The sequence below is a fragment of the Austrofundulus limnaeus genome, unplaced genomic scaffold (genome assembly GCF_001266775.1).
Source record: "Austrofundulus limnaeus strain Quisiro unplaced genomic scaffold, Austrofundulus_limnaeus-1.0 Scaffold99, whole genome shotgun sequence".
Lineage (NCBI taxonomy): Eukaryota > Metazoa > Chordata > Actinopteri > Cyprinodontiformes > Rivulidae > Austrofundulus > Austrofundulus limnaeus.
In genome coordinates this window covers 360,859-379,982 of record NW_013952501.1, presented here as the reverse complement: position 1 = coordinate 379,982, position 19,124 = coordinate 360,859, and the positions used below count along the sequence as shown (strand labels likewise).

Below are 19,124 nucleotides of genomic sequence, written 5' to 3'. Positions count from 1 at the left end.
AACCTAATTCTTCGCAAAATGCCTCTCTAGCTGTTTTTTTTTTTTTTTTACTTGTTTTTGCAGCCTTTCGTCACCCTGTTCCTATTTTTATGAGTTGCTGCCATCAAATCTAAAATTATTAATTTTTCCACAGCTGGTACAATTTCTTAGTATAAATATCTGATATGTTCTCTCTGATGAATTGTGATTAAAATTTTGGTTTGTGAGATTTGCAATCTGTTTTTGAAACATTCCAACTTTTCCYTAATCTGGATCCTCTGTAAGTCGAACATGCAGCAGAACTTTTCATCCTCTCTGCTTCCAGGTACAGGCCGACTTTGAGTTCTTCCGCCTTCAGGCGGAGGAGAGGGAGCGCGAGACCGAGTCGGAGCTGAGGAAAGAGTTCGAGGAGAAGCTCCAGGTCGCCGAGGAGGAGCTCCTCTTCGCCAAGACGGAGCTCAGTGCCGCGCAGGAGGAGAACCTGAGACTGGGCAAGGAGCTGGAGCGAGCCGGGGAGCAGGTCCAGGAGCTGAGCGTCAAATTTGAGGAGCTCCAGGAAGCGGCGGACGTGGAGCAAAAGAGGAAACGGGAGGAGAGGCGACAGGAGGACGAGGAGAAGGAGAAACAGGAGGAGGAGAGGAGAACAGAAAAGAACGAGGACCTGGAACGGGAGAAGGCTCTCCTGGAGGAGCTGACGGCGCTGAGGGAGGAGGGCGAAKGGGCCGAGGAGGAGAAGAGGCGCGCTGTCAAGGAGGAGCGGGAGCGGTGGGAGCGGAAGCTGAGCGACCTAACCAAGGAGAAGGAGGGGATGAGGAAGAAGATAGAGGCGGAGTGGAGGGAGGAGCGGCAGAGGTGGGAAGAGAGGGAGGAGGAGGAGAAGAAAGGGATGCACAGCGCTCTGAGAGAACGAGTGAAGAGGGCTGAAGCAGAGGTAGAAGGTCACTTAGAGAGGCTGTCTGAGAACAAGAGAAACACGGTGAAACTCCAGGAGAGAATCCAGGTACGCACACACAAAGAGCTCTGTCCTCTTTAACCTCTGAGGAACAAGAAGTGAAAATATCCCTGAATGTTGCAGCTGCCTGTTCTCCATGCCACCTAATGGTTGTGTTGATGGGAGAGAGGTCATGGTAGGCTAACCACAGGCTGCCCTCCCTGAGTGCTGCTCCCAACTCTCTGCTAATGAGTAGCTTGAGCCGGATAGATTCACTGCAAAGCCACCATTACCAACTCACAAACGAGCATTTAGAAGGCCTGTGAGAGCTGGCACGAAGCTGACATAAGCCCCCCCCACAGCAGACCATTAAGGACTCACAACTGGGCAACTGAGTTCCCTGAATTCACTTTTCAGCCCACACACTCTTTTTATCTCACTTTTTTTTCTCTTCCTCCTTATCTGTGTCAATTTTTTGTCAGCTTCTTTTTTTTCCCCCCGCTCTGCATCACCACCTTTACGTCCCCAATTCAGGATTTGGAGGAGGAGCTGGAGCTGGATCGAAAGCGTGTGTTGGAGGCAGAGGGCGTGGTTAAACGGGCGGAGGAGGAGCTAGCGGTCGCCAAGGAGAGGCTGCTGCTGCAGGAGGACGAGCTGCAGAGCAGAGCAGGTAAAAGGTTTATTTGGCTGCATTTAATCGTGAATACGACCTYCAGAACCCTAATAAATGTAGTGATAATAAAAAACAATATCATAAACAGAAATAGCACCTCCTGTTTAACACAAATATAATTTTGACATCTCAGACTTGCCGAATTTTCAAACCAATTTTATTTTCACTTTCATAGTTTTATCTTCAACTGCTTGTAGTTTTAACTGTCTCGAACGTTCATAAAAATAGTTTTTACCTGCTTTTAGCCACGATTCTGACGTTACTTTAGATACCAAACATGTCTATGTTTAACTAAAAGAACTCGCAGTAATTAAAGTAGAAAATCGGGGGGGTTACGCTTAAGAGATGAATGAAACAATTGACAGGCCGAACTTTGGTCAATCGCGGGCCGGATGTGGCCCGCGGGCCACCTGTTGAATAGCCCTGGTCTATGCTAACAAGGTGAAAATAATTCCCCTTTTTGATGATTGCTCTGTGGCGTCAGTTCCTGTCAGGGGTTGATGCTCTCTTTATTACTGTAAAGCAGGTCCACAAAGATAAATTTACTCTCTTTGGAGGCAAAGAATTTTGATTAACAAATAATTTATATATTTTATATAAAAAAACTATGCCTGTGGTGAAGACAACTTGCTGWAATTCAAACTGGGCATCAGATTTAAAAAAAAACGAGGGGTTTAGGTGACTTCTGAGTATTTCAGAAATTACTGATCTACTGGGATTTTTACACACATCAACCTCTAGGATTTACAAAAAAAAAAAAGGTCTGAAGAAGATAAAATATTCAGTGAGCAGCAGTTGTGTGGACAAAAAATGCCTTAAAGATTCCAGAGGAGAATAGGCAGACTGGTTTGAGATAACAGAAAGGCAAGACTAGCTCAAAGAAAAAAATACTTACAAACAAAGATCGACAGAAAACACTCTCTGAATACATAACAACCTTGAAGAATGGACTACAGCAGAAGACCACATCAGAATACAAAGAAACTGAGACTATAGTAATTCAAAGAAACMCACCAGAATCAGAAAAATAAGAAATTGAAAAAAAGCATTGTCTGGTCCCTCAGTGACACACAGCTTAAGTTTGAATCCCCTAATCTTTTCTACTCGACTACAGTTTATTAATTCACACATTTAAATCTCACTTGAGTTCAACATTTCACAGTCTGGTTGGACCTGAATCCAACAAGCGTTAGACATCTCCTCTTCTGTTCCTCGGCCAGCTTGTGCTCATGTTTGTGACTGTGTTCACCGTGGTGTTCATTTAATTTGTGTGTTTCTTATGTCCCGTCAGAGGAGCTGATGAACCGCGGGGGCTGCGAGGTGTGCGTTTGCTCCGAGCTGGAGGAGCTGAAGAGCCAGGTGAGCCGGCTGCAGAGCAGGAACAGGGAGCTGGAGCTGCAGAGCAGCGGGCGAAACAGCGACCACGCCCGGCAGATCCGACAGGTAGCGCACGTGAAAACAAACACAGAGCAGGGGAAGCTAAGACGACCGTCTGACGGGTGCGTTTGTGTGTCCCAAGCACGCCGAGGCTCTGTCCAGRCTGCGCTCAGAGATGGTCAGAGCCCAGACGGAGGAGCTGCGTCYCATCCAAAAGCACGCCGACGACGAAAGGGACAAACTGCTGAAGGAGGCCGAGAAGGAGAAGGAAAAACTGCAGAAGGAGAGGGAGCAAGAAAAGGAGCAGCTCGAGAAGGAGAGGAGCAGACTGCGCAGGGATAGAGACGAGGAGAAGGCGGCGCTGCACAGGGAGGCGGAGGAGCTGAGAGAGCGCCTGAGGAGAGAGAAGGAGGAGGAGGCCGAGCGGCTGTACAAAGAGCTGGAGGTCGAGCGGGTCCGAGTCCGCTCCCAGCTGTACAAGAACATGGAGCAGGTGGACACGGAGCGAGCCAACGTGCAGCAGAAGCTGGAGGAGGAGAAGAGGAGGCTCGTGGAGAAGGCGGAGGAGGACAGGAAGCGGCTGAAGGAGCAGGTGCGGAAAGCCATAGAGGAGGTGATGAGGAGGCACGCGGCGGAACTGAACAGCGTTCAAGAGGCTCTGAGCTCGGAGAGGAAGACCAACCAGGAGGTCAGCACCCACCCGTCTGCACATCACAACCGGGGGGGAGTTAAAGCAGCAAACCACAGGAGCACAACTACTGTTCAATCTGATCAATCAGGGAGGAAAATAGGCATCCACATAAAAAAAACAGTGAAACCTCCAACCTTTTATTTTTTCTGAATGCCTAACGTTTAAAACTATATCAATATTTGGAGTTTAACAGTGAGGAGATGCTTTTAATTTGACAGAAAAAAAACACCAGACTGTGCAGCGAAAAGAAAACTCTTTGATCACAACTTTAAAAATAGGCTCCCGTTCAGCTGAATGCATTCATTATTTTAGTGTCAGCTTCAGACAGACTTCAGACACAATTATTTTGGRTGCAGAAACAAACCAATACTATAAAAAATGTCTTCTTTTCCTCCCGTGACCCAGCTGTCTCTGCTCAGAAAAAAAACATCTGGGCCACAAACAGCTAAAAGCATCATTAATGGGTGTATTTTTAGCTCATGGCGCCACAATACTTTTTACAAAAGATCACTTTTTAACCTTTCGTTTTCCCTAGCCTGTCATTGTATTAAGAATGAGATGGCTACAGGGCAGTTAAGCTCTAAAAACTAGATTTAAAAAATGATTTTGAAGATGTTTGTTTGATTTAAGGTGTGTGCACGTTTGGAAGAGGAGCGGAGAGCTGCTGAGGAGCTACGCAGCAGGTTGGAGAAGGAGAGAGAAGAGCTGAGGATAAAGCTGCAGGACACCACCTCTGAGGTCAGCACGGTGGATTGGTGGTTAGCACTGTTGCCTCACCAATAGAAGGCCCTGGGTTCAATCCCCAGTTTGGACCAGGGGTCCTTCTGTGTGGAGTTTTTTATGTTCTCCTCATGTTTGCATTGGTTTTCTCCAGTTTCCTTCTGCAGCAAAACCCTGCATGTTAGGCTGCCTTCAGGCCCAGGCCTGCCTTGCAAAAGATCTCAGGGGGATTTGCTGAGTTAAATAAAGGTTAATAATAATAATATAAAATAGTCACCATAGTGGATTAACTATTCCTAAATTAAAGTCATTACCCTTCATCTTTTCTGCCAGAGTTTTAAAATAAGATCAGACCTTTAAAAGATTGTAATAATAATAATAATAATAATAATAATAATAAGTTTATTGTATATAGCGCCTTTCACAAACCCAGGGTCACGTTACATAACAAAATAGAAGAAATAYATAAGCACAGAATTAAAGAGAGTGAAAATAATGGGAGAAAAGAAAAGTCTTGAGTTTTGAAAACAGTAAGAGATTCAGAAGATCAAATTATAAGAGACATCATGCTCAGAGTATGGGTTATGAATGACTCTCAGCTACTACCACATCACATTTCTGCTTGATATCTGTAAAACTGACCGAGGTATAGCCCTTTTTATGTTGGTTAAGGGTGATGTGGTGGATAGCTTAAATTGGAACGGCTCCAAACGTTAATCATTTCTAGATGAATATCCCATAATATCTTCCTGAGAGTTTTATTAAAATCTGTCCCATTGTTCATGAGATATTTTGCTAACAGYCATATGAAAAATAAACGTGTGATGAAAATGGTGGAACATTTCCATGCTCTTAGGTTTGCAGGTTGGAGGTTGCGATCCAGCAGAATGACAAGAAAGAAAAAGGGACCTCCGAAGTCGCGCCGTCGTGCGAAGCGCAGTGCTCCCGCCTGGAGGAGGAGCTCCGTCAGGCTCGGAGTCGACTGGCTCGGGTTCAGGAGGAGGCCGAGAGGCAGCGGGAGAGACAACAGAAGGAGATTGCATCCCTGAGGGCCGACAAGCACCGGCTGGAGGAGAAGGTCCTGGAGCAGAGCCGGACGAGCACAGAGAGGAGTCTGCTGGAGCAGAACCAGAGGCAGACGGAGGAGCGGATCAGGTAGCGGACCTGCCAGATCAGCTTATCACAAAGRCTTGTCTCTGCTTGTAAGCTTCCTCTGCCCTTTGCTGCACTGATGGGTGATATGGCTTTACGGAACGCAAGTATATTTTACCAGAAAGAAAAAAAAGAACATTGTAGTTGCAGCATTATGAAATCAACCCCACAGAATAGGTCTTTAAAAAAACATTATGAGATAAAGAAAAAAGAAATTTAAAAAGTAGCATCTGTGCAGTCGTTTAGTTCTTGGAGCATTCAATGAGGGGGAATCTCAGCTACTACCACACCAAATTATAGCTCAGTATTAAAATTGATTACATTATGACATCTTGAATTAAGCTGATTCCAAAAGTTAGATGTACACCTCGTGAAAACCTTCTGGTAGTTTTATAATGAATTATTCAATGAATAACAGGTGCACTAAACCAATATAAAGCAACTTTACTTTGGATTGAGTTCTTGAGTCTTGTCTCCAGAGCTGAGTGTGAGGATCGTCTCAGAGCTGAGTTCAGGATCGAGATGAACGCTGCCGTCGCTGAGAGCGAGCAGAGGTTTCAGGGCCGAGAAGAGGAGCTGCAGACCCAGACGTCCGAGCTGCAGGCTCAGCTGACTGAGCTGCAGGCACAGGTGAGGCTCTGATACGAGCTGCATTAGACCCAACTCATTTAATCATTCTGACTTGTGTTTCCTTTTCAAACTCACTTAATTATTAATATTCTGCCTGTGCAGCTGGCAAAACCAATGCAGGCTAAAGATATTGGAACAAAATATTTATTTCAAATCACCGTAGAAAAAGTTAMTCCAGTTATCAGGATGTCCAAAAATTAAAATTTGTATTAAATCACTTAAGTTTTGTCAAACATTCACATTATTGTTTTTTTTTTCAGCATGTTTTTGCATTCTAGTTACTTCTGCAGACTTTTTTTTACTTTTCAAAACATGTAACTTTATTTTCAAAAAGAAAAAAAATCCCAATAGAAATACATGGAGATATCTTCAATCTTCTTCTATATTCTTTAGTTTTTATCTGGGCTTCAGCAGTCTGGCTCTATATTTGTTTTCCTATCCTATTTCATTACCTTTGAGCTAATATTTTGCTACTTTTAGCCTCCAGCTAGATTTTTGACATTTTTAGCTTTTAGCTACCATTCAGCTACCRTTAGCTTTTAACTACTGTTCTGATATTTTCAGCTTCTAGACAACATACTTTTAGTTGGTATTTTGCTTCTATTAGTTCTGCTAGATTTGCAACTCAAGTTTAGAGTTATCCTTTTGCTACTTTTAGCYTTTGGCCAGGAATCATATGTTTTGCTTCTTTTAGCTATCATTTTGCTACTTTTAACTTTTTGCTATTGTTATGTTAGCTTCTAGATAGCTTTTMCTATGTTCACCTTATCTTTTGTTTATCTGTTTTGAGGGTTTAAGCTAGTGTTTTGCTGCTTTTAGTTTTATCATCTCAGTTTTCAACTTTTTGCATCAAATTTCAGCAGCTTTTCAGTCAGTATTAGTATTTTTTTTTGTTAAAAGTTTATTCATTTTCATTTAAAAAACAACACAAATACTACACAAAACAAATAATACAAATCAAATTAAATGAAAGGCAGCAGAAAAAAGAAAAAAATCCAATAAATATCAGCCCCTTTCCCCCCCAAAAAAATGTATATATATAAATTCAAACAATAATAATCTTCAAATAACAAACATAACAAAAAAATACTTCAACTCCTTCCCAAACAACAGCTTTTATGAACACATGCATAATACAAATTCATATTTCTTTAATAAACTAACTTTTATAATTCTCTTAAACAAGTACATTGAGTCAGCATTTTTATAATCACTTTCCAGATTATCCCACAGTCTTATTCCTTGGACTGCAGTACATCGATCCTTCAAATTTGTGCGAATTTTGAGGTTTACAWACATCTCTATACCCTTAAGATTATAATTACTTACTCGCTTAAAATTTTAAAAAATAATAATTTTGGTTAGAAAAAGGCGCACATACTATAAGATTTCTTTTCTTCTTTCTGCCACCTTTCATTTTTTTTGTGATTTGTATTTTTATTGTATATACATTTATTTTGTTATTTTTAAAGAAATTAATAAAGTTTGAGAAAAAAATTTAATTGGATATTTAAAGGTAATAAATTTTTATGAGCGTTATACARGACCTGCAAAATATTATGATCAACCAACTCATAAAATTTCAATAAATTCAGCTGATAAAATAATGTATTTGATGAGCGACTGTATTGTTTTCTGGTGATAATTCTTGTGGCTCTTTTCTGTAAAATAAAGATGGGATTTGTAATTTTTTTACATGCTTTCCCCCAGACGTCTATACAATAAATCAAGTGTTGAACAATTATTGCATTATACAACATAAACAAAGCTTTGTCATTAAATAAGTCTAAGTATTCACTTTCATTCCCAAAAAAAAAATAAATCTCTTGTTTCATTTTAGCTGCATGAGTCCATGTGTTCCACAATCACAGTGAAAATAATAAGAGTAAATACATCATTCCAAACACATGGATAAAAACGGCAGATTAAGTAAATATACTTAATCTGAACTTAGTCTGTCATCCCTGCAGATAGAAAAGAAGAAGGCGGGACAAGGAGACGATTGCCACGGCAACCCTGAAATTGACAGGTTGAGAAAGGAGGTTCAAGACACCAAGGAGATAAATAAGAAACTAAGAGATCTGCTGCAGGTAAACACACACACACACACACATTTGGTACAGTTCTACAGTATGCGCACTACTCCATAGATTTTCTCCCTGATGAATAATTTAGCAGCTTTGATGAAAGCGTTGCAGGAAAAGGCAARGTGGTGGTTTTATGTTGTAATGGATGCATGTTGAAGCTCTGCACTGACTGTGTGCACATCTGTATTTATMAAGCCTTTACAGGGTTGCAGCCTCAAACAATGCAGCTGTGGTGCACAAAATAAAAAAAGGGAAAAAAAAGGAGTAAATGGGCATTATTGTGTTTCAGGAGCCTCAGAGCCAGTCTCTGGCAGAGGAGAGACACAACCATGCCYCAGCGCTGCAGGCACTGGAGAGGCAGGCCAAGGAAGACCTGCTGTCTGAGATCAACAGACTGAAGACACTGCACCACCTGGAGCTCGGTATTTCACACACACACAGACAAAAGAGCTCATATACATGCAGGCTGAGATACAGTCTGAGACTACAAATTCAACACTGAATCAGGATTGCCATGGATACGCTTCACCYTGGCAACAGCAGCGGGGTACCGGTAACAGTGGGGAAAACAGTTTTTTTTTTTGTTTTGTTTTCTGTGTGAAATCAGATAAGCAGCGCGCAGAGCTGACCCAGCAGCACACCGAGTGGAGCCGACAGATGACCCAGAGACACATGCAGCAGATAGAGGACCTGCAGGCCCAGCTACAAGCGCACACACAGATGATGGCCCTGCAACAAGTGTGTACACACCCAGCCCGCCGCGTGCACGCTGCTGATTTATAATCCCTCCGTGTGCACTCTCCAGCAAATTACAGCGCTTTATACCCGCTACCGTTATTATCTTTCATATCAGTGAAAACCCTCCACGGCTGTCTGAGCCAACACAGCACGGTGCAGCGTGTAGCAGAACTGACAATATTAAAAGATGAAATCTGAATCTTTGATGCAAACACTGACAGGGTTTCTGTTGTGTTATTGTGTTTTTGTTTGTGTGTGTGTGTGTGTGTGTGCAGGACCTGAAGCAGCAGAACCAGAACCAGGTGTTCGAGCGACAGCTGGATGAGAGTCGCTGTGCCATGCTGGAGCTGCAGAGAGAAAACGCGGCGCTGAAAAAGCAACTTACAGAACGGTAGTTCATGCAAATATTCCCACTCTTATATTAGACACCAACACAACTAACATGCAAATATATCTTTATAGTGCCTGTGACATGCATAACCTTAAAAAAAACAAAACAATCAAAGAAAACTTTTTACATTTAAAGGAGCAATATTATGTGTTTCTCAGGCATGTACTGAAATTCTCTACCAAAATAAAGTAACTGTCACCTAAAATGCTGTTTTCCTGTTTAAATCAAAAATAAACTTCTCATCATTTCTGTTTCTAAACGTCTTGAAATTGGCCTCTGTCTCTTTAAGAACCTCCTTCTGATCCCGTCACGCCCGTTTCATCATACCATCACAGCCGCTTCTCTCTTGTAGCATTCTCTTGTTGTAATAATTAAAAAAGCAGCAACATTATACAAGATCGGTTTTGGAAAGTTGCATCTCAGGATATATAAGAACCTTACTGTCGGACCGGAAAAGAACGTTTACTAAAGAACCGGAGCGATTACAGAGAGGACAGCTGGTAAGATTATTTCAGTCGCTTACACAGACACACAAATACTGATTGTGATGTTACAAAAATTAACACATAGACCAAACAACAGTGTGAACAAAACAACGTGAGTTGTTTTTCAGCTTACCTGTGCTGGTGACAATGGTGTTTAATCCAAAAATGACCAAAGGACCTTTTTTTTTTTCTTTGTTGATGCCAACAACTTGCAAGAGTCACAGGCGGGGTGCTGGGGGTAGTGTTTCCTTGGCTGCCCRGAGAAGTGGTGTCTCAGCAGACATGGTTTTCACCAGGCCGATTGCCTGAAGGGGTAGCGGGGCGGGGCGGGCCGGGGGAGGTGTGCTCTGTGATGAGGAAGCTCGGTTCAGAGACACAGCCCAAAAGGTGGTTCTAGACCCAACCAGTCATTTTTGCTCCCCTGCCTGGCTGCCTCAGGACACTACAGGATTTCTCAAACATGCATGAATGAGTCAAAGCAATACTCGGGGCATGTTTTTGATGAGAAGATAACATTATAATATGATATAAAACTCAAAAAGTTGATTTTACATGATATTGCCCCTTTAAGAAACTTGGCAWAATAAACATGACTTTATCCATTTTGGTGTATTTTCTTTTGAACTTGGCTCAGCCAAAAGGAAACAGGAAGTAACATCAAAGGAGAACTCTTTAAGAAAAAAGAACTTCCCTGTCTTTGTTTATTGAAGCAATATTATTTGAACTCTGACTCTTCTTCATCTCTCTGATAGATATTTAAAATAAAATAAAGAAAAATCAAATTCTCTGTAATCTGTGTTGTTAGCATTGGAGCAATGCTCTGTTCACATGCAGATGTTCCCCTTTGTCATCACTTCCAGTTGCTTCACATGTGAATATCTCAACTGCTGCTCACCTCAGCAGTGTGAAACTTTAGTTAGAATAACTCATCATTGTTATCTTTCTAAAAATGCATTTGTATTTATTACAAAAATTTGATGTCACAGACACTTTGAATCCTCAAGTAACYAATTAAAAACTAAACATGCTTAAAAGATGCATAAGTATTGCCTGAATCAACCAATTTTAACTCCTGTAAAACATTAACTGAAGTGAAGAACTCAACRAGTTTTACAGATYCTGAGCTAAATATGTGTGTGGTAGTAGCTGAGACTAATTCCCAACACATCCTTACTTGCTTTTTCCACAGGTCAGTGCAGAAGAATTCAGAAGTGGAGGAAAAAGAGGAAGAGAGCACAGACATGAAAAAGACGAGAGACGCTCAGCTGGAGGAAGAAGCACAACGTCTGAAGGAGGAGGTGGAGAAYCTGAGGGTGGAGATGGAGAAACTGGAGGAGTCCCAGAAACACTGGGAGGAGAGGAAAGACGACGACATCAAGGAGGAGGAGATGAGCGAAGAGAAGAGGAAAGAACGGGAAGAGGAGAAGAGGAGGAAGGAGCTGGAGGAGATCAGGAAGGAGCACAAGAGGGAGATGCAGAGTTTGGTGTCTGAATACAGCAGCGCCCAGAACCACCTGCAGGCTCGGATCGTGGCTCTGGAAAARGAGTGAGTCGGACGACTAATCCCGATGAACGCGGAGGAAGTTTGGCAGGTTGTTGGTTGAACGTCAGCGCGGGTGTGTGAGAGACGGCGTGTGTTTGTGGTTTCGCTGCAGACTGCGCGAGCGGGAGGAACGGTGCAGGAGGAGGGAGCCGCAGTGTGACGACCTGCAGCTGGGGAGGCTTCAGGAGAGACTTCAGGAGAGAGACCAACTCATCAAACGATTAGTGGTGAGAAAACGACGGACTTTAGAAAACACAGAAATGGCAGATATTGAGCTAACATTTGGTGTGGAGCTACAATAATGAGGAATTCAAACCAAAGCATTGCACTTCCACTTTATATAGACCACAACTAAATGATTTAAATGRGAAAAGGATGGATTTAAAAGCATATTTCTCCTTTAGATGTCTGTCACTTCTTATCACAAGTTAAAAATTGCCCAGTTGCAATAGAAACTACACTCACCTGACACTTTATTAAGTACACCTTGCTAGTACCAGGTTGGACCCTCCTTTGCCCTCAGAACTGCCTTATTCCTTTGTGGCATAGATTCAACAAGGTACTGGAAACATTCCTCAGAGATTCTGGTCCATATTGACATGATGGCATCACACAGTTGCCGCAGATTTGTCGGCTGCACATCCATGATGTGAATCTCCCGTTCCACCACATCCCAAAGATGCTCTATTGGATTGAGATCTGGTGACTGTAGAGCCATTTAAATTCAGTGAACTTGTTGTGTTTAAGAAACCAGTCTGAGATGATTCAGTTTATGACATGGAGTATTATCCTGCTGGAAGTAGCCATCAGAAGATGGGTACAGTGTGGTCATAAAGGGATGGACATGGTCAGCWACAATACTCAGGTAGGCTGTGGCATTGGCACGATGCTCAATTGGTACTAATGAGCCCAAAGTATGTCAGGAAAATACCCCCACACCACTGCACCACCACCAGCCTGAACCGTTGATACAAGGCAGGATGGATCCATGCTTTCATGTTGTTGACGCCAAATTCTGCCCCTACCATCCGAATGTGGCAGCAGAAATTGACTCATCACACTCAGGTGAGCCTTTGTGAATTGTAGCCTCAGTTTCCTGTTCTTAGCTGACAGCAGTGGCACCTGGTGTGGTCTTCTGCTGCTGCAGCCCATCTGCCTCAAGGTTCGATGTGTTGTGTGTTCAGAGATGCTCTTCTGCAGACCTCGGTTGTAAAGGGTGGTTATTTGAGCTACTGTTGCGTTTCGATCAGCTCAAACCAGTCTGGCCAGTCTCCTCTGACCTCTGACATCAACAAGGCATTTGTGCTCACAGGACTGCCGCTCACTGGATATTTTCTCTTTTTCAGACCAATCTCTGTAAACCCTYGAGATGGTTGTGGGTGAAAATCCCAGTAGATCAGCAGAAATACTCAGACCAGCCCGTCTGGCACCAACAACCATGCCACATTCAAAGTCACTTAAATCACCTTTCTTCCTCCTTCTGATGCTCAGTTTGAACTGCAGCAGATCATCTTGGTCATGTCTACATGCCTAAATGCATTGAGTTGCTATAATATGATTGGCTGATTCCACATTTGCGTTAACGAGCAGTTGGACAGGWGTACCTAATAAAGTGGCCGGTAAGGGTGTATTTCATGTTTATCTCTTATTGTCAGGCAACTATTTTTGTGTCTTAATGTGAATGCGCGAGGGCTGGTTTGCCTGTTAGCGAAATATCTCACGACCCAGAGGACACACTTTAATGAAACTCCCAGAAAGTTACCACTGAATGTGCATCTGCAACTGACTCTAATGAGCTCACTGCCAGCATTTCAGCTCATTACTGTTCAAAGGCAGCTGAAACACGCAGCATCACCAAGGCAACTGATTCTTCTCTAGTTAGGCTGCGTAGTTGTCACACTTTCAGTTTTTATCACTTTTTTTACTGAACTCTTACGGCAGTGTTTATGAAATACCCATTTAATTAAAGGCTTCATGCTAAAGATGTCCTGTCTTGTCAAACAGTCAGAACGTTTGAGTTTAAGGTGGATTTTTAACCTTGAAACCATATTACACATTACTCATGGGTAGATTTAATTTGCTGGGGAGTCATTAAACTGTATGAGTTACAACTATTCATTCATTTGAGCTCTTTAATGTCCTGCATGTTGAGCTGTAGAAGTGTTAAAGCGTAGAAAATGCTAAACTGAACTGAACTAAACTGAGGGTGTCTTTTCCATTCTGAAAATTTATTGCTGAACCACTCCTTTGGTTTTTCTGTCTCAACCCTTACCAGCAAATACAAAAAAAGAAACTATTATCTTTTATATTAGAAAKGTGAACACTCAACAGTGTATTTGATGAAAAGTAGTAATATCTGCTGCAGAAGCTCATCAAAGGAAAGCTGTTATGGTGCAAATMCTTGAGGAGTTTTCATTTAGTGACTCGCGGGATCCAATTGAAACTCATTAATTATGTGTGGTCATTTGTGTAGGACATAAATGCATTTGACCAAAGTGTCCTCTGACCAGGTTCTGTGTGTGCTATGGGACATGAGGCAGATTACAGCGAACAAGTGCACCCTCCAGATGCAACACAAACACAAAAACACCACCACCAATCCTGAATAGGCCCTTACTTGTCCTCCTTCCCTGCAGGAAGAGAGGCATCAGCTGCAGCTCCACCCCCCTGTTGCTGGGGACAACAGCCCCCTCAGGCCCCGTGACAGCAAGTCCCGCCCCGGCAGCGTCACGCCAACCATGAGGGTGAGTTGTGTCAGTTCGCCCTATGAGCATCATGTGTTCATCAAAATGTGCTTCCCTGCAGTCAGACTTRCTGAGCAGGAGCCAGATTCTGTTTGTGTGGCTCAGGCTCTCTGACCTGACAGCTCACCACTCTCATGGTGCCCTTCAAGAACTCCAACACTTTGTTTCATCTAGCATTACTTCTCATTGAGAGTATATTACACTGTAATACTAGACCTCATTTAGGAGGTAAAGCCAGTAAGACCCYGTTTGCCATGCTGTATTTTTGGAACCAGKGTTTGTGCACTAGCAGTGCAGAGCTTTAGGTCCCGCCTACTCCCTTGTATCCAGTTTTGGTGTTACACAAACTTTCTTTTAAGCATAATAATATTTTGATTATAACAACAACAAGATAAGAATTACGTGAATAAACAAGCGTCAGCGCCAGTAAAAAGTAACTTAGGCTTTTAATTTTTTAATAAGAGGAAATGTAAGTACTTAAATCTCATTCATTATAGGGGGCTATGGAGTGAAATAAGTCTCACAATGCAAGTGRYCACACAACAAAATTTGCCTATGCATGAGTGCACCAATCTTTAATTTGACTTTTGCGACTTTCGCATGTGTAAGGCTGCATTCAAGGCTGGTGAAAAGCAGGGAGATCTGAGCTTCACCACATTAACTGGGACATTGGGAAAAATACATTTCTGACTTGGTCCAAGAGCTAACCCTACAGTTAAAATAAAACAKATACACTTAGACTTACTTGACATTACTGGGTTCCAAAAAAGCTACATTTTGTGGACTGTACGGCTGAAATAAACAACCTAAAATGAGTTGGTTAAAAATTTATCAGAACAAACAAATGTGTTATTGGAAAAGTAAAATTTTCTGCTAGTTTTTCCACAAAAAGTATAACCTACCCGTTTGATTTTTCCCAATAACCCTGTAAATGTGGTAAAACTTAAATTTCCAACTTTTCACCAGCCTTGAACGCAGCATTAGTTTAGTTCATTTTTCATAAAACAAAACAACCTATAAATAGTAAGAGCAAAACGGTGAGTGTGACGTGTGAAAGTCTCATTCACATGTGAGCAGATCCGAGCTCTCYTACAAACGTTGCTCGCTCACTCGAGTCTTGTGAGGTTTTCGCTCCATAGAAGTGGGACYTAAAGCTGGTCCTTGGATCAGCCTACTGGGTCACTGATCCCTTTCTGGTTTTAACTTCCAAGTTCCCGTTTGAGGTCCAAAATATTTCTATATATGATGGATGCTGACTTATACATTGAAGACCTCAGTTTGGAGAAAATGAGCTAACTGTCTAAACGCACCTGAGACAGTTAGATCGCCATTTTCTTTAAAACAACCCCAATCTCAAACATTTCTCGGTGGTCCATGGAAACACTATTTTACAAGCTTTTACAASATTTTCAGTTTTATATTCAACTTATTTAGATGCAATCCTGTGGTTATTGGAAAGAGCAAATYGCATCTGCAACAACTGGGCCTAGCACTTCTAAAGCATCCAGGGGTCACATCTGMTAAAACTATTATTACATTTCTGCTGAGGTAACGGAGTAATTTGAAACTCAAGATGGTGTAAAGGTTTAAATAATAATAGAAGAAACCAGATTGAAATTTTTCTTCTGTCTGAAAATCTGTTCCTCTGACAGAAAAAGGARGTGGAGTCACCTCCTCGTGTCACCAGCACCCACTGCTCTTCTATCTACGACAGGAGTATCTTCCTTCCCCATTCCTCCTCCTCCTCCTCGTCTTGTTCCTCCTCCCTCCACCCACACTCCTCCTCGACCCTCCCCCACCAGTCCAGCTCCCACCCTCACACCTCTCCTCATTACTCCACCTCCTCCCTTCCACACAAGCACACCTCCCTCTCCCTGAGCCAACATTCCTCGCCCTCCCTTCCTCGGTCCACCAGATCCCGGACGTCCTGCATCCCTCCCACCCCGGCGCCAACTGCTCCTCTCCCTGTCTGCCCCTCGCCGCAGACGGGCATCCGATACGTGTCCCCCTCCTGCCAGGACCCACACACATACTTCCAGGGCCATTCAATCAGGTATGAACACTTCAATAAAAAAGGGGGTCATGGGTAATCACCATGTGCTTCACCTTTAAATTCTCCTGTTTTAGTAACTCCTCTCTATAAGACACTATATGTACCAAAGGAGACTGATMTCAATATATGCATTCCTGCACAATCCAAAAAAAGAAAGGACACAAATAAAGTGTAAAAGTGTACTTTGGACTGATGAATCAGAGTGAGTAATTCTATTAAAAAACCCTACTGACAGTGGCATGTGGGTGCATCAGTGCAGAAATGAATCATGGCCTCACTGCAGCTGTTTTCTGACCAACTGGATGAAGTCGTTTAGGTATGAAAGAAACTCACCTCTCCTGAGCTCATTCCTAACCTAGTTTCCACAAACTGCTGCAGGCTGAACCCCTCACCTCTCCAGGCAGGAGTGTTCCTTCCTTCCTCCAACAGCTGCACAACGTTCGTCACCCAGTACAGTTGTCACATCGAGCTTCAGGGCTTCATTTCTCCGACAAAATGTTAGAAAGTGATTTTTTTTTCCCTCGGTTCCCATGCCACTGCAAGGAGCTTGGATAATGGCACAAGAGAACACAGAATCACTGATCTGAGTTGCTACGATTTGTTTATTGAGTGGGAAACTGCTTTAATGCCTTACATGCATGCAAGGCAGCAGGAGGTATGCATTTCTTTAAGAAATTATTTTTCTTTGATMTTTTCAGTTAAATTAAACAGTCTAAAGCAGTGGTTCCCAAAGTTGGTGTCGGGACCCCTCTGTGGGTCATGAAACATCAAGTGAGGGTCTCCAGATGATTTCCAAACATCAATTTAAATACAATTTAGAATAATATTTTCTTGAACATAATTACTGTAAAAAAACATTAATCATAAATGAATAAAAGTACTATCATAGTTATTAGTATGGCTGGGCGATATGGCAAAAAAATTATCACAATTAATTTTTTCATATTGTCCAATCTCGATTAATATCACCTTTTTTTGTTACCCTAAGAAGTGACTGAAAAATAATTTAACAAATAAATAGGTACAGAAATAAAAAATAATAATGGCTGTTATTTCACTTTCACTAATATAACATGTAACTGTGATTCAGTAGAACATTAAATTATTTTTGCAAGGTATTTAAAAAGGTATTTACCAAGAAAAAACATTTAWGTGGAAATCATAGAATCTCACATTAACAAACTTATGCTGTTGTAAAATTAAAGTTTTAGAATTGAATTTCACATTAAACATGTCATAAAGGAAAATAAACCTTGCAAACAGTAACAATTTGTGCATGCTTAGGTTTAATAATAATAATAATAATAATATATTATTATTATTATTATTATTATTATTATTATTATTATGCCCTAGTTTAACAGTTATTAGCAAAGTTTGCTTATGTAAACCAGTAGTACCTGGGGTTACGAGGTTCTACAATTATTATTATTTTTTTTGTGGGCTGAAAGSTAAAAAGTTTAAAATCAAAGTGTTTTAAAGATTATGCAGCATTCTAGCCCCTTTAAAAGGAACCTAAGATGCAAAATCCCCKTTTTTAGCCGTTAAATGCATTTTGTTTTGTAAAATTTGAATCGGTGCTGCAAAGATATCTTTATATTGTTTGGGGTCATATTTTTCAACCTGTTCAGCTTTTTTCTATTTTTTATGACATTTTCTGAACTATCACATCAAATTAATTGCTACAGAACAGACAGATAAGATCTGGATTTACCAACTACAGTTTCATAGTCTTCATCCTCCTCTGGCTCTTGGTCAGACTCTGGTGCCAACATGTAAGGCTGGTTGGTCTTCTGTTGTTGAAAACTTTCCTCTATAGACCACTCTGGAAGCTTGAGGGGGGCGGGGTGTGAAGCGCCTTGGRTGGCTTTAAAGAGACAGCGTCAAAACGAGTTGATCTGAGACACACCTCAGAAAAGGGGTGACAGAGGGGCTTGTGTGGCTACAATAAGGAGGAATTCAGGCCAAAGCATTGCAGTTTCACTTTATATAGACTCTATCTGAACTGTTTAAATGTGAAAAAGAAGGATTTAAAAGCATGATATGTCTCCTTTAAAGGGAAATTGCTAACCTTTTATATTACTTGATTGTTGGTTTCTCAACGTTCTGACTGAACATGAGATTTTTTGTGTCTTGTAGGGGCCCGTACCTGGAGCTGAGGGGGACTGAAGGGCTGAAGCAGGAGTGGTTCACCAAATACTTCTCCTTCTGAGCACAAATACCCACGACACAGCTGCTGCAAGTGCATCTCATATACAGCTCATTGCTTCTTCAACAAACTGCTTCTAACAGAGAAACAAAATTTTAAAGCACACCGATACACACACACCAACATACAGTATTTATGGGCTCATCACCAGCAAGGCCATCTCAGACATTGCCTCAAAGTTCAACCAAAAAGTGCTTCTCAACACATGCCTGACCTCTTCTGAGAACGTCTGCCGGATCTTATTTATACGGTTTGAAATCTCTTTTGTGCTTCTTTTTATAATGCAGTCTTCCTTTTTTTAAAACACAACCGTTTCTCTAATCCCATCACAAAGTTATTCCAAGCAAGTGAACTTTTTTTTTTAAATCAACAACCAAGTGTCTCTTCAAGTATGGAAGCGTTTAAACAAAATCCAGTCGAGACCTACATCAGAATGGACACGCAAGTTGTCGTARTAAAGGAAGTTTGTTTCGATGCAAAAATGTATGATAATCTTAATGAAAAGTTGAATAAACATATTTTGTTTTTCTAAAGGACTTTGTTGTTTTTTGGAATGTTAAAACTATTTGTCACTTACCATAAAAGGTGTAAATTTTTTTTGTCTGCATTACCAAATTATCGTTGGAGAATGGATTTTAAACACTTTCAGAATCAAGATGGCCGCCACAACCATGTGACCTTAGAAAACAAAATGACTGTAATCCAGTTAATTCTAAACTTC

General features: G+C 41.6%; 1 protein-coding gene across 1 annotated transcript in view; it reads left to right on the top strand.

Moving 5' to 3' along the window:
• fam184b (family with sequence similarity 184 member B) overlaps window positions 1-18,936 on the top strand; it is a gene marked incomplete at its 5' end in the record, with an annotated part of 23,337 nt that extends 4,401 nt beyond the window's left edge. The window contains 16 exon segments of the mRNA XM_014013228.1: window positions 305-979; window positions 1,445-1,580; window positions 2,875-3,026; window positions 3,103-3,648; window positions 4,282-4,389; window positions 5,228-5,526; window positions 6,003-6,153; window positions 8,124-8,243; window positions 8,530-8,662; window positions 8,848-8,978; window positions 9,254-9,369; window positions 11,044-11,400; window positions 11,510-11,624; window positions 14,034-14,141; window positions 15,794-16,194; window positions 18,334-18,936. Of these exon segments, the coding sequence (XP_013868682.1) occupies window positions 305-979; window positions 1,445-1,580; window positions 2,875-3,026; window positions 3,103-3,648; window positions 4,282-4,389; window positions 5,228-5,526; window positions 6,003-6,153; window positions 8,124-8,243; window positions 8,530-8,662; window positions 8,848-8,978; window positions 9,254-9,369; window positions 11,044-11,400; window positions 11,510-11,624; window positions 14,034-14,141; window positions 15,794-16,194; window positions 18,334-18,406 (3,621 nt within the window).
• Window positions 18,937-19,124: the final 188 nt, after the last annotated feature.